This window comes from Canis lupus, chromosome 26, assembly GCF_011100685.1.
Source record: "Canis lupus familiaris isolate Mischka breed German Shepherd chromosome 26, alternate assembly UU_Cfam_GSD_1.0, whole genome shotgun sequence".
Taxonomy (NCBI): domain Eukaryota; kingdom Metazoa; phylum Chordata; class Mammalia; order Carnivora; family Canidae; genus Canis; species Canis lupus.
Window position 1 is genome coordinate 13,131,835 of NC_049247.1, and position 14,911 is coordinate 13,146,745.

Genomic DNA, 14,911 nt, shown 5'->3' on the forward strand with positions numbered 1-14,911 from the left:
TTACTTGACATCTCTACCTGGATATCTCAAGAAGAGATCTTTAAAATTTCCAAAACTCAACTTAGGAGAGTTTCTCCCCAGACCTAGCCTTCCTCCAGTACACCTATCTTCGAATGATCAGTACCTCTCCAGGTATACACATCACAAACCTGGGTGTCTTCCTTAACATCTCGCTCTGACCCCTGAAATCCAACCCACTACTAAGCCCTGCAGTCCTACCACTTCCTCAACATACCTTATGTTTCTACTTCTTTTCCATCCCCTTTGCTAAGATAAGAAACCAGCTATTATTTCTCATTTGAGCAGTTGCACTAACCTTGTCTTTCCACCATTCTGCTATTCCCAAATCCACAGTCCGCACTGCACTCAGAGCTGGTTTCTTTACACAAATCAGATGTCAATGCCTCTTCATAAACCCACCAATGACTTATTAGGGTTCTTGGGATAAAGACCCCAGCCCCAGCAGGTCTCAAATTGCTCTTGGGGATCTAGCCAGCTCCAAGTTTCCTTCAGTTCTTTGAAGATGTATGTATTTATTGGGGGGGGGGGGGGAACAGAGAAGGGGAAAGACAAAGAATCTGGAGCAAATTCCAAACCAAGCACAGAGCCTGACTTGGGGCTCAATCTCACAACCCTGTGATCATGACCTGAGCCGAAATCAAGAGTCAGATGCTTAATCGACTGAGCCACCCAGGTTCCAACCCCCTTTAAAAAATGAGAGAGAGAGAGAGAGAGAGAGAGAGAGAGACAGAGTCATTCGGTTCTTTGAAAGAACCAAGCTCTATACAACTCTATACCACTCTTGCTGTTCCTTCTGTCTGGGATACAATTCCTTGCTCTCTAGCCTCTTCATTTTTTTTTTTTTTTTGAAATTTTTATTTATTTATGATAGTCACACACACAGAGAGAGAGAGACAGAGACACAGGCAGAGGGAGAAGCAGGCTCCATGCACCAGGAGCCTGACGTGGGACTCGATTCCGGGTCTCCAGGATTGCCAAAAGGCAGGCGCCAAACTGCTGCACCACCCAGAGATCCCCTCTCTAGCCTCTTTAGCCAGTTAATCTGTACTGGCACTGAGATCTCTAATGTTACTACTTCTTCAAGGAGGTCTTCCCTGACCCCCAGTCTAGGAAGGCCCTCCCACTCCATGTTTTTTTTTCTAATTGCTTATGATGGGTTTCTAATATGCTAATCTGTGTTATTATTTGCTTAATCTGATGTCCATTTTCCAGGACAGATTAGGAAGTCCCTCAGAGAGGTATCTTGTCTCTTTCAGTCATTTTATCACCCAGGATGCATCGCAGTATAGATGGTGAATGAAGAAGGGAAGGGAAAAGCAACTTGCATGGCATGCTTAGAGCTCAACATCACAGATATTTGTCAACTGGAACTTTTAATAATAGAAGAGTCAGTGACGTGCCTCAGGAACCATAACACAAAGTAAACTGTGATCATTGTTATAAGAGATGCAAAATACTGGAAAAACAGGAAGGAGAAAATGCTCGGTAAATGGGTAGAAGGTTTCATGGAGAAAGTATCACGGACAACTCATCTAGAAGAATGGGTGAATTTAAACACGCAACGTGTGCAAACTATTCGTCTGTGTACTCCCGATGATGCTGACACTTAGCAGTTGTAGGTTTCCCCGCACTGTCTATAGGAATTAATAGAAGTCTTCACAAAATAATTACTTGCCTCAAAGATGTTTCAATATAAAACATTTGCTCCAATCCTTAAATTCAGGAAGATTTTCAACAGAGATCTTACTTTCTTTTTTTTTTTTTAAGAAATAAAACTTAAACTTCTGTCATATAACAAACTAAAGAAAGTTTATCATTTGCCATCATGCCAAGATAATTTTTAAAGTAAATATGTATTCTGGGAAACCTACCGTTACTATGAGGCCAAGAGTGTACAGTGGCACTTCTCACCAGAGCTTCATCTACTTTTCCACCTGTGGGATTATCTACATACTGTCGGCCCTGCTCCAAGGCATTAAAGCATTCCGTCCAGTAATCATTATTATCTGCTTGTACCCGGTCATAACTCCAGCTTACACAGGGAAGAGTCTGACGACTGTTAGAGGAAATATAGTCCAGGAAACTCAGTGAAGCAAAAGGTTGTGTATGTTGATTCTGGAGGAGGAGGAGAAGGCTTATAGGTGGCTCCTGGGATTTTCTGGCTCCTTCCATCTGAGGAAGGAAGGTAGTCTGACACATCATTAAGCGCCTCTCCGCAGCCTGACCAATATCAGAATTCTTCCCAAAAATATCCAACTCATCTTCCAGGAAGAGTCCCGAATTATAGCCAAGTTTACGATTCATAATCGCACTAAACCCACAGGTACAGCGATATTGGTCCTCATTGGAAGAGTCAGGGATGTAAAGCCCAACATCCGCCCCTTTGATGTTCATGTTGCAGGCACAGATGCAACAGCTGTCAAAATTTCTGTCTTTAAAGATATTCATCACAGAATCTGAGAGAATCAGGGTGACATAGAGACTGTGGGCTTCAGGAATTGGCTGCATGGTGGCAGGCTCCACAGAGTTAAGGGGCCGTGTGGTAGAGGGGGTAGAGGCTGGTGACCCCTGATCGGTGCTATCATATTTAACTGACCCTTGACCACTGGCAGTGCCCCCACCTCTGGGAGTTCTTGGGGTCCTGGGGGTTCGTGGTGTGGGGACGGAGAAGCGAGGGGTTGCTGGAGATGGCAAAACTCCTGCTCCACTGTTGCTGGCTGGGGCAGCGCTGTTCAACGTCACTGGTGTGTTCATCTGTGGTGTATTCAGATAGTCTGGATCTGCTAGGCTCCCGACACTAGGCACATTACTGCAACAGAAATACCAAATGAGAACAGGTGCGTGTCACAGATGCTGGAATACACACACTATTACCCCACCTGGCCTGCACATTTACCATTTATGCATGCTATCACTAGGTATATTCAATTTTTTCTTTAAAAAAAAAAAAAAAGGATTCAAAGGAGTCAGTAAAGTACATGGGAAAGCAAGAAACATGGCATGAAGAATAACACACTACAGCATTTTCCTTCTACTTATTCCACATCTAAGCAATCTTCATGTTAATCTTTCAAGGGAACTTTACTGTTTTTATAAGAAAACATGGTGCTAAAAAAACAAACAAACAAACAAAAAACAAAAAAGAAAACATGGTGCTGGGTTTGGTCAATGAGTTTTGAAAACTTAAGTGGAACATTAACACATGAGTTCAGATGCTAAGTTAGCTAGAAGACCATAGGGTAAAATTTCCATCTAATTTGCAATTACATTTTTGTCATTTTTTAAAATTAAAAGTCTACCACTGTATTTGTCCTCTGAGGCTATAATCCATTTATGACTCTAAAGCAGTTACAATCAAACACATAGGAACATTTGCAATTTTTCTAATTTTCAAAACACAGTCCTGTCTAGGCTTGCATTTTTATAGACTGAGTGGCCATGAAGGAATTCAATTATAGGAAACCCACTAGCTACTACTACACTGTAATTAATGCCAATATCACATACATAGCTAGGAGACCTCAATATTAATTATATAAACTGCATAGTACATATATTGTATCATAGCTTCCAAACTTCTCTAACAGATTTCTGTGGGGCAGTAGACAATTTTAATTCATTTTTAATTTTCTTTTTTTTTTTTTTTTCATTTTTAATTTTCAATATGCTATGCATTACCTATAGCACAATTATTTTTAGTTCCCCAGAGACTGATCACATTGTGCTATCTTTTTTTCAAAAGTAATGACTTCTTTTTGGACTAGCCACACACACACACAAAAAAACAAAACAGGGTCTATAATGTTCTGCTATTCTATTATTGTAAAAAAATTTTTTGATATACATTCTTAAATGTACATGTAAAACAGCAATGGACCATTCCTTCCAATTAGAAGGTATCAAAAGAATACTGATTTCATCTAATACTTAATATTTTCTTGGAATCTCTTAATACTGTGCTTAAACTAATGTTCTTCCAATAAACTGCATATTCATTCACTTATAATTTGAAAGAAGAATGTCATAAAGTAATGGCTCTTCAAATAATTTTCTTGTGATGTTTAATTAGCTATGCCTAAACTACCAGCTTAAAAATCCAAATCAAGCACTAAAAAGAAAAACTGAGGCACAGTGGTATCTTTGAGTACAGATAAAAAATGACCCAGAAAACTTGATTAGCAATCACTGCTATCTCAGAGACCAAAATAATAAGTGTGTAATAATGATCTTTACTCTAATTGGACTCCTTTCAGATTTTCCTATTTGACAAAACCCTAAAATTATTATACAGTTCAGATCAGAAAAGGAAACTACAACTACTAAACTGAAAACCTAAATAATTAAATTGCTCCCTAGGTAGTAAGAATGGTTTAGTTTGTATACCAACCTGATTTTTCCCATTCAATAAAAACGAACTGAATACCAACCTCATGCTAGATGCTAGGCATTCAACAGTAAAAAAGAGGAAGAAAAGTTAGCTCACAGCAAGTATGTCAGGTGTCAAGCAAGTGAGTGCTGGGGTGCTGAGTGTGACAAAGGGGTGGCCAGGGTGATAGAGACCCCAGCAGAAGGAATTCACATAGTCTAGAACTGTGCTGTCCAATAAGGTTATCACCAGCCTTATGTGCTAAATTTAAATCAACTTAAATAAAACTAAAAATTCAGTCTTGGTCTCGACTAGCCCCATCTCAAGAGGTGCACAGCTACAACATCAGGGCAGGGGATGCCATACTGGAAGATGCAAATACAAAACATTTCTTTCATCAAAGAAAGTTCTTAACAGAACCAGTTTAGAATACCAAAGATCTTTGGGATAGCAAGTGATAGATTTAATAGATCTAAACAATGATCTAAGTTATTTATTATTTATATTATCATCCAGCAAAGAGTCTCACATCACTTTTTTGAGGAGCTTGTGTAAGAAATTAAACTGTCAAATGGGTTCCTGGAGTTGCTGCATTGTTTGAGAATGGTGTGGCAACTCTTCTGGGCTTATCAGCTCTGCTGTGCTATATTAGTCCCTACTTAAATACTGGAGCACGGCAGCAGAAAAGGAGCCAGGGGATCATCACCAGGGTAGTTTTGAGCACATTCGTTCATCCTGCTGGCGAGTTGTTATTGCCACAATACTTCCACAACCATTAGAACCTTTCAAAAATCTTGTATGGGAAGCAGAGCCAGATCATACCATTTTAAAGAAGGGAGAGACTCAGGTAAGCTAGTCATTTAAGGCCATACACAGGTGTAAACAAAAAAGGCAGGATTGGAGTCCTGTGACATTACGGCTGTACCCTCCCAAGTCTGGGTTCTTTTATCCTACATGCTGTCACACTTTTTCATTCTGACACTGACTTTACATAAGTAAGCATAAAGCCTGTTTATGACATTAAAGTTGGTTTCATCAAGATGGTTTTATGTGATGTCACAACTATAGCCCACAGACTGGATCAGGAATTTGTCTTATTGGCTCCTAAAATGTGACTCTGAATTAACTACCAAAATTTTTTTAAAAAGGAGATTTACATAAAAACGCAGACCTCTAGTCGCCCACATTCTTGCCTGAACAATGCACTATAACTGCATAGCAAACAGTCCCTTTAAGTGAAGCATAATCTTAACTGTTCCATCAGAGACCCTGCTCTTTCCTACTGTCCCTCAGGATAACACTGACTAGCAGTGGTGCCAAGTCTTTTGCTTTATCCAATCCATGTCATCCACATTTTGTTTACCTGGTCCTGACAGAAAATTGAGCTTATGGCCTTATATTTTAAAGCATTTAAATTGTTTAATTAAGAAATTATTCATCATAGGGAAAACCGAGTCTACACTGTTGACAGACTACCCTTCTTTGACAGAGTTAAATGTGCCCACGTTACAATAAACACCTCTTCTTCCTTCTTCTGTATCATACCACCCTTGTTACTGCTTTCTTATATGATGTGGGGTCAGCATGAGAGAAAGTCTCTGTGTTAACACTTCATTTTAAAGTGTCTTAAGGAAGCGTATTTGGAACCACAATCTATATAAATCAAACACCACCACTATCCAAATAACATTATCAACTCCAATCTACTGCTTGATTCTGTAGTAGACACTGATATGATACTGAACTAGCATGAACACCATGGTTCTCTATACAAATAGCCTTAATTTATCCATATACATGAAATTTAGTTAGAAAATATGCACATTTTCAACACAAAATAATGTGCACAAAAACACGAATGTCCAAGAAAGGAAAGTTTCAAATGACATGCTGATGTTATCATTTTAAATACTTATCTAAGATCAAAACCACACTTAATAGGGCAAGAAACGTGACATGGTCCCTGCACCTACTTGTAGCCATCTCTATTGAAAATGGCTGCAGGTGGCATGGGCAGTTGTTCAATTTTAGGAGGGATTGCCCATGAAGGCCGAAACAGACAGGCATCAGGTATCTTCAGAGGTAGCAGGCATTGGCTCGGCAACATCTTCAGTGGAGCAAACATGGAGGATCCCACCAAAGGTTGAAAGGTTGGAACTTTGTGCACATAAGAAAAGTCCTGTGAGAAAACAAGGAGAGTCCGGTGATAATGCTGGTGGAACAACTAAAGACATATAACAACAGTAACAAAAATGAGTGGAATTGAGTATTTCTCTCATCTAATCAGCAGAAAATGTTAATGACAAAATTTTAAATTAATCTAGACATTATAATTAATATACCAAGCAATGTACCTCTTAAAAATTTATGTATATACAGCATATAGATATACTATTTTGAAGAAGATGTATATGAATCTGCTTGAAAATCACCCTGCCTTGGTAAAATTAATATGTTGGCAATTACCTTTACTTCCTCTGGCTTGGGACTTCCTAATCCATCTTCTACTTCCATTTTGAATTCAGTGAGCTGTGTTGATACCATACTGACCATAGGGCTCTCCATCATGCCTAATGCTGTCACTGTCTCTGAACTGATTCCATCTTTATAATTCATCACAGGAGAAAATGCAGGGTGCTGTTCTAAAGAAGGAGGAGTGGGGAACATCCTTTGCAAGTCTGCAACTGCTGAGAGGAGAAGAGAGGAGAGGAGAGGAGAGGAGAGGAGAGGAGAGGAGAGGAGAGGAGAGGAGAGGAGAGGACAATATTTAACAGGTAAGACTTCTAAAAAATCCCAGTTTGTAGGCAGGCACCCCACCTGCCATCAGAAATAATGCTAACTGAATGGTTGTATCAGTTACAAACAGTATTAATCATGGAAGTCTCTAAGAAGGTGGCCATCAGCAGAAAATTATCCTTTTCTAGAACTTTACCACTATCCCCTTGATGCTTTATGATTTGACTTCACGTTAATTAAGAGAACAAAGTTTATATAACCTACATATTTCTTCTAATAAACGACTGCCTGAAGAGTATAAGGAGATGAAATAAGTAGAAGCTAGAAGAAATTAAATGGAATAACTTTGCTGAAAGTTCTATCTCTGCTTACAAATATGTATGAAATATTTCAGAATTACATGAAATTTGTCCTATAGCAAATTTTTCACAGAAAATCCATCAGGCATTTATACTTAAAAAAAAAAATTGTTTGCAGCTACAATGGTGGTTTAGATGTAGTAGGATTACTTGGCTAGTCTGAAAAATCCACCACATTCACTGCTCTTTGGGGAAATGGTTCCACATTGACATTAAATGCTGCCCATATGGACATTAAAATGAAACTTCATAGGTTTAATATTCCTACCTAGAACCAAAAGAGAATTTACTGAAAATCAACTAGTTAAAAAAAAAAAGTATCTTTTAAGAAAGACTTAAAGCAGTGACTCTCAATCCTTTTTTAAAAGAGCATTTTAATATACCAGAAGTTAGCCATCATCATCATCAACTGGGGCCCATGAAAGCAACTGGGGTTCTGAAAGCAAGAGCAGATGTAATGTGATGCAAGTTGGAAGCTTGACCACTAGGGGGTGTCCTATACAGCAAATTTATGTATACATTTGGAGCCATGAATGTAAGTCAGTGTTCTGGAATGGCATCGGATGTCCCAGTTTCCAAACACATTGCTCTTTCTAGAAACTTCAGCATTGAAAGAGGCAAACAGTAACCACTGAATAGACTAGGATACGACCTCAAGCTCTGAATCAGAAATTAATAAAGAACCACTGCATCACACTCTGCCCTGGGCTGGAGTCTGAGACAGTGCTGTATGAATCAGCAGCAGGACCCTGAACAGTTCCAGAGCTCAGTGCTGCTACAGTCAGGGCAGGTCACTCCTCCCTGGAGGCCTTGGATCCTTCATCTAAATGGCTGGAAAAGACGTGTGATTCTCACCAGGCTTGGTTTCTTTCCTTTGTTTACGGGGGCAGGGGGAGGCTTCCACCAGATGGGAGGCAGAAAAAAGGTGAGAACCTCTGCATGAGATGATCTTTACCATGTTTCCCAGTTAAACAATAAGATAATCTGGAATACTTTACCCTCTCTTGGCCTCGGGTGCTTATCTGTAAGACAAGGGAAGGAAGAGGCCAACAGACAGGATCTCAGATCCCAACTTTCCCTCTCTTTAGAGAAGCTCCATTTCCATTTATTTCCCACAGTAGGATTCTGTATAAGATTTCATTAAACAAAATGGTGCCTGCTGCCGCCAAGAAAAAGAGAAAGAAAAGGAAAACGGGGGGGGGGGGAACTCAAGTAGATCTTCAAGGCCCCTCTTGCCAGGACAGTATTTTACCATTAAGAAACATAACAATTCATAGAACTAGGGCTACAAGCCAAGCCAGAAACTCCCAGAGAACCACTGGAGTCTGAGGAGGAAAAACAGGTCTTCAAATGTAGCAGCAACCAGATCAGTAATTTTCTTTAAAACAAGACTGAAGAAGAAAAAAAAAAAAAAAAAAAAAAAGAGAGAAAAAATAAAACAAGACTGAAGACTTTAATATTGAGTTAGGTTATACTTGAAATACATCCATCATCTTTATCTTTTAGTCCCTACTCCTTCTTCCAAGTCACAGAAAGAGCAGCTATGGGTCATTTTTAATATAAAATTAATGTTTAAGTATAACATTTTAAATTCTAAGTCCGCTTCATAAAATCTTCAAACTCCTATTTGCATTATAGATTTTAATCTTCAAGCAAATACTTGGAAAATAAACTGTACAAATTCTCTTTGTGTTAAAATGACAAGTGAACTTAAACAGAGCCTTTATTTTACATGTAAGTATTCTGGCTATGGTATAAAATACTACCAAAAATTATTTTATTAAATTAGCTACTAAATTTTGTCTGAGAAACGTAATAAAGACATTTCTCACCTGGGGATACTCAAATTCTTTGAAGCTACCTAACACAGTTGTAGATCTCAATTTTTTTTTTTTTTTTGTATATCTCAATTTTCAACACCTTCACGACCTTGATATTTTTTATCAAAGGTAAAAGAGAACACAAAAAAAGTACGGAAAATAAGATTACACCTGCCAGAGACTCACTTCAGAAAGTAGCCTTCACTATTCTATCAGATACTTTTTTTTTTAAGATTTTATTTTTAAGTAATCTCTACACCCAACATGGGGTTCGAACTCACAATGCCAAGATCAAGAGTCACATGTTCCACCAACTCAGCCAGCCAGGCACCCCATTATCAGATATTCTTAAGGAAACTCTTAACCTCTCTAACTTCAAGTTCCTCATCTGCAAAATGGCAATACTATCTACCTCATATTTTTTGTACACATTAAATAACATAATGTACACACACGTAAATACTTCACCATGTAACATCTAAACATTCAGTAAGTGATAAAGCCTATAATAATTGGTCTGCCCTCCCCATTTTTGTTTGGCTGGGAAAAAGATGATTTTGCTGTTAAGTTACAAGGAATTTCTGACAGGATGTGACCCTAAACAGGTTTTGAGATGAGAAAAGGAACTGCAGTCAAAGAGGGTAAGTCAGAAAGATGACAGAAACATTCTAGTTCTCCAAAACAGAAAACCATGGCTTGTTTGTTCAATTTTTATCCTTAAAAATGCTAAAGTGAGGGTGGGAACAGCTACCAGAATAGGCTGGAATTGAGGTGTATTATTGTATATATTATTATAACACAATACTACCTTAACACAGACTTGATGCCAAAATTAAATCTAGTTATTACTGTGTGTTGCTTTTCTCACTATTACATTACTACATACACAAATGAATAATTATGGACATAATCTGTCAAATACAGTATCCATTAGCCACATATGGCTATGGAGCACTCAAGCCAAGCGTCGTCCAAACTGAGATGTGCTGTGTGTATAAAATATACAACAGATTCTAAAGAGTTAGCACAAAAAAAAAAAAAAAAAAAAAAAAGAATTATCAAATATCCCAATATTTTTTACACTGATCACATGTAAAAAATGACACTATTGGTTATATTAGGTAAATATACTAATTAAATTAATCTTACATGGTTCTTTTTTACTTCCTTTAATGTAACTACTAGAAAATTTAAGACTGCTATATGGCTCTCATTTGTAGCTCACACTGTATTTCTATTAGACTGGATGGTGCTGTTCTAGACACTAAATTTTATGTCAGTCTTTCTACCTCAATGTACAAAAAAGCTCTTGCAGAGATGAGAACTTCTTACCATGTTATTTCATTGTCATGTCTTGGGAGGAAATATTGTATACATGTCCATACACACACACACACACATTTACACATGCATACTTTGTGCACAACGAAAGATCCATTTACTCTTATGTATCTATACTTTCCAAAGCTTATATATGTAAGTATAAATTAATCAAATTTATCAAATTAATTTTTCAATTAATCAATTAATTTTTATAACTTGTACTTTATCATAACATTTTGAGTTGCTTCTTTTTGAAACAATTATTTTCTGAATAAAAATGAGATAAAGAAGAGAGTATACCATATACTTTCCTGGGCAAGGACACTAACAGAATGATTTCTGAGTACAAATATTGTGAGTCCAATAACCTTGGACAAGTCATGTTTTAACATTTAACATCACAACATATAACTTAATGTCAAAAAGGGCAGAGGATTAACTGGTTCAATACAAGGGGAAAAATTCATTCATCTAACCTATTCCATATGTATCTATTTTAATATTGTTTCTTTTAATCTGTGAATTCTATGTTTGCAAAATCTGTAGAGCAGAGTAATAAAAAAAGAAAAATGTTTAATTAAAAAAACTACAGCAACTGGCTGGCTACCATTATTCATTTTCATACATGTCATGCTTGAGAAAGCTTTGCATATTTTAAAAAGCTATGGATCTACTAAAGCTGTCAAAATCCAATCTCTGTATACTTCACACTTCTACATTTGAGTAAATCAGCACACATTTATAGGTTCATAAAACTTTTTGACTCATCCCTATGACATAGTGGTTTTTCCCCTCAATTTGTTCTCATTACCAGCTGAAGTTAATGAGATGGTATTAAAGAATGATTTGCAATGGAATTATGTTTCTGCTTCTACTGTCTTTTCTCTTGTAGAATAATGTAGTTTCCTACAATGAAGAGTAACTTTAAAAAAAATTTCTCTTCTTGCTGTCATACACAATAAACTGATCTCAAAAGGAAACACAAACTTCAATATGAATTAGAAAAAGAACCACAAAAAAACAAATGATCATCATCCTTGTGTAAATTAAATTTTTTGAAACATCTTACACAAACTCTTATAGTGGAATATCACTTTGGAAGTCACTGTATAAAAAAAAAAAAAATGAAAGTCACTGTATAGCGTTTATCCTACTAGGAAAAGGCTGTTAGAGAAACAAACATAAAACACATTTATCTACATTTTTAACCAGAAGAGTTCATTCTTAATTTGAAAACAAAAGCAAAAGGAATTCAAACTAAAATGGTCTCTTAGCTGCCTGCCCCATCTTAGAAATTCCAACTTAAATAGGTTTTAATTCACAGTTAATATTCTGTTAATAGTAAAGACAGACCTCCTAAGCCGTAAAAAAAAAAAAAAAAAAAAAAAAAAAGGGAGGGACAGAGAGGCATCTCAGATAAAACATCACTGAATATGAAAACATTTTGTAGAAGTTATAAACAGTAAGCCAAAGCTCAATTTCCTTTTCTTACTTGGTGGGTAAGGAACAGCAGCTCTTCCATCCTTCCCAAGAGGTCGATCTTCTGCCCCAACTGCAGGCATTTTTGATGAACGCAGCGCAGGTGATACAGCCTTAAGAAAAGATTATTATTATTAAAACAGGGCAACACATCTGAATATAAGTAGAGCAGCAGTAAACTATTTCTTAACATATGCCTAATGATATTTTGGAATAAAAGAAAGATGCTTCCTTACATGGTGTTTACAAGTAAACTTCTAAAAATACCAGCAGACAGTGAAGCCAAGGAGAAGGCTACAAGCTTATCAAGAATAAAAACCAGAGTGACAGAGTCTTCTTTGCATGGATCTGGTAAGGGCAGACTGCACCATCAAAGCACAACTTACATTCCTTAAGCAAATCTTCCTCCCAGGTCATTAGGGAAGTGGTTTCAGGGACACAATAATTAAATTAGGGTGGTGACTCCAAGGAGTAATTGGCTATCAGTCTGGTTTTCCTTCTGTTTGGAAGCAGGCAGTTTCAAAAGGTGACCTCAAGCCCTCTCAAAGCATTATTCTTTTATTTTTCACCACAAAAAAAAAAAAAAAAAAAAAATCTTCAGCTCCTATCTCCTCCACAGTTACTGTTCATCTTCATAAAAAATAACCTTATCACACAAAACCACAGAGATATGTAGAGAGGGCTTTTCTTTGTTATTCAAAATAAATTAAGTCCTTTAATAGGCAAGATTATCTTTAAGAACGCAATGAATTGGTGGCAAGGTAAAACAGCAAAAAAGAAAAAAAAAAGATTCTCACAAATAGAAGGCCTTTTACTTATGTATACTTATTCCATGTCACAAGGTTGAAACGCAAAATTAAATTCAAAGACATTTAAGATGAAAACTTGGACAAAGAACCTCACAACACCAGTTATCAGTAAGATGAATTAGCAAAAGGATTCTAAGGTAAGCGATTCTCTTAATTAAATGCCAGGCTAGAAATCAGAGTAAAGCAAAAACAATCATTTCAGAGAAATGAAATTAGATTAAAAATATCCAACCCTCCTTTACATATTAACGTTACTAAGAATACATTCTAAAAACAAAGTAAACATATCTTCATTTAGTTCAACAGTAATACATAATTTATACAGAGATAAGTACAATGACTCTTGAGTGCAAACAACAATCACTGGAGATGGTAGTTGTGAACAGTCCCCAGGCTACTCTGCAATGCTTGTTTTTTGCCCTTTCTCATTCCTCCCTTTCTACTTCTTTTTGATTCCTTGTTTTTTCATATTTCATCCTCACCTTCACCACCAAAGCATCTCACCAAACCCAAAGGATCACTAAAACCAATCCTAGTAATACCTGACTTCAGGGAGATAGTTAAGTTTAAAGAGACTCTCCAATGCCTGTATCAACAATTTCTTATATTACAGTTTTTCTCATTGCCATGTCCTTTTTCTTCACATAGCCAACTGCCTGAATTGAGGAGGTCCTTGTGTTTTAATTCAATAAAAGTTACCACACAGTATTCATGCTTTCTGTGTATGAGACTGATGAAAACCAGGAATCGCTTCTTTTCGGTCAGTTTCACACTCAGCAGCCTTCATAGAGGACACGTTATATAGGCAGAGTTCGAAGTCCAAAGCCATAAGTGTGGCCAAAACCTGCCTAACCTTGTCTATCTTTACTCCTTACTCAGAGAGCAGACCAATGGTCTGGTCACTATCTCCCCAACTTCCCCAGCTGGTTCATTCTTGTTGCTTAACCAAGGCTCATTCCAGGCTCAAACTAAAGTCTCTCCCCTGCCTCTCATTAACCCTGTCTCTCCACGTTTTAAAAGTCAAATCCATTCTTGGGGACCATTATGATCTCATCATCTTCTAAGTACTTCACATTACTAATGGTGTATAATATCTGTTAATCAGATCCATTTTATTTTAAACTGAGAACAAGCTTTAGAATTCTGATTCCTACTTAACCTTTAAGCCTTAAACACTGCTCACCTGTCACTTTGTACTTGAACATCCAGCATCTTTAGACGCAGGTCAATTACTGCACTCACAGTAATAAGCATGCATGTGTATATTTATTTATATACATTTTTAAGTACATTTTAAACATTATGAATATGCTATTTCTCCCAGAGGTCTGTGAGTGCCTCAAGTGTAAGGGCAGTAATATAATAATACTTGTAACCTCAAGTACACATCACAAAAGAAATGACCATCAAATGATTAACAAATATCTGGGAAACTGATGAAAGGGAGGGAAGGAAGGGAAATAAAGAAGTGAATGAAAAATAAACTAATAAACCTATTTCCTTTAAGAGAGGGTCTATCAGGGATCCCTGGGTGGCTCAGCCGTTTAGCGCCTGCCTTCAACCCAGAGCGTGATCCTGGAGTCCTGGGATCAAGTCCCACACTGGGCTCCCTGCATGGAGTCTCATGGAGCCTGCTTCTCCCTCTGCCTGTGTCTCTGCCTCTCTCTCTCATGAATGAATAAATAAAATCTTAAAAAAGACAGAGAGAGGGCCTATGAGTAAGATAGGTCCCCCAGAAATAAACAGGAACTTCTACTTGCCCAAAAATACAGAGGTGGTTAGGAGGACGAGGACATAAATTTTCTGACTCTGCTCAGCTGTTCTACCAAGAATTATAATTCTTATCTGTCGCTTTAACCACATCATACCTTGTGTTATTTAACTTCTATGTACGTAAGTCCTTTTTCCCTACAATAGTGCCCATCCTAAAAAGTATAGACCATACTTGTTTATCTCTCAAAATGTAGATTATGTTCTGACTGATGAGATGAATAAAAA

At 37.2% G+C, this 14,911-nt stretch overlaps 1 protein-coding gene across 6 annotated transcripts in view; it reads right to left on the reverse strand.

Annotated features, from left to right (window-relative positions):
* Nucleotides 1–14,911, reverse strand: part of MED13L (mediator complex subunit 13L) — a 295,303-nt gene that overhangs the window by 29,239 nt on the left and 251,153 nt on the right. For 5 of the 6 annotated variants that reach the window (XR_005379205.1, XM_038575205.1, XM_038575207.1 and 2 more), the window contains 4 exons: nucleotides 12,118–12,217; nucleotides 6,854–7,074; nucleotides 6,361–6,566; nucleotides 1,893–2,830 (listed from right to left, as the gene is read on the reverse strand). Coding sequence is in view for 5 of the 6 variants with exons in the window: in XM_038575205.1 (XP_038431133.1) it covers nucleotides 1,893–2,830; nucleotides 6,361–6,566; nucleotides 6,854–7,074; nucleotides 12,118–12,217 (1,465 nt within the window). In the remaining variant the exon portion in view is untranslated. The remainder of the gene's footprint in view (nucleotides 1–1,892; nucleotides 2,831–6,360; nucleotides 6,567–6,853; nucleotides 7,075–12,117; nucleotides 12,218–14,911) is intronic. The other variant, XM_038575206.1, reaches the window with a different exon arrangement.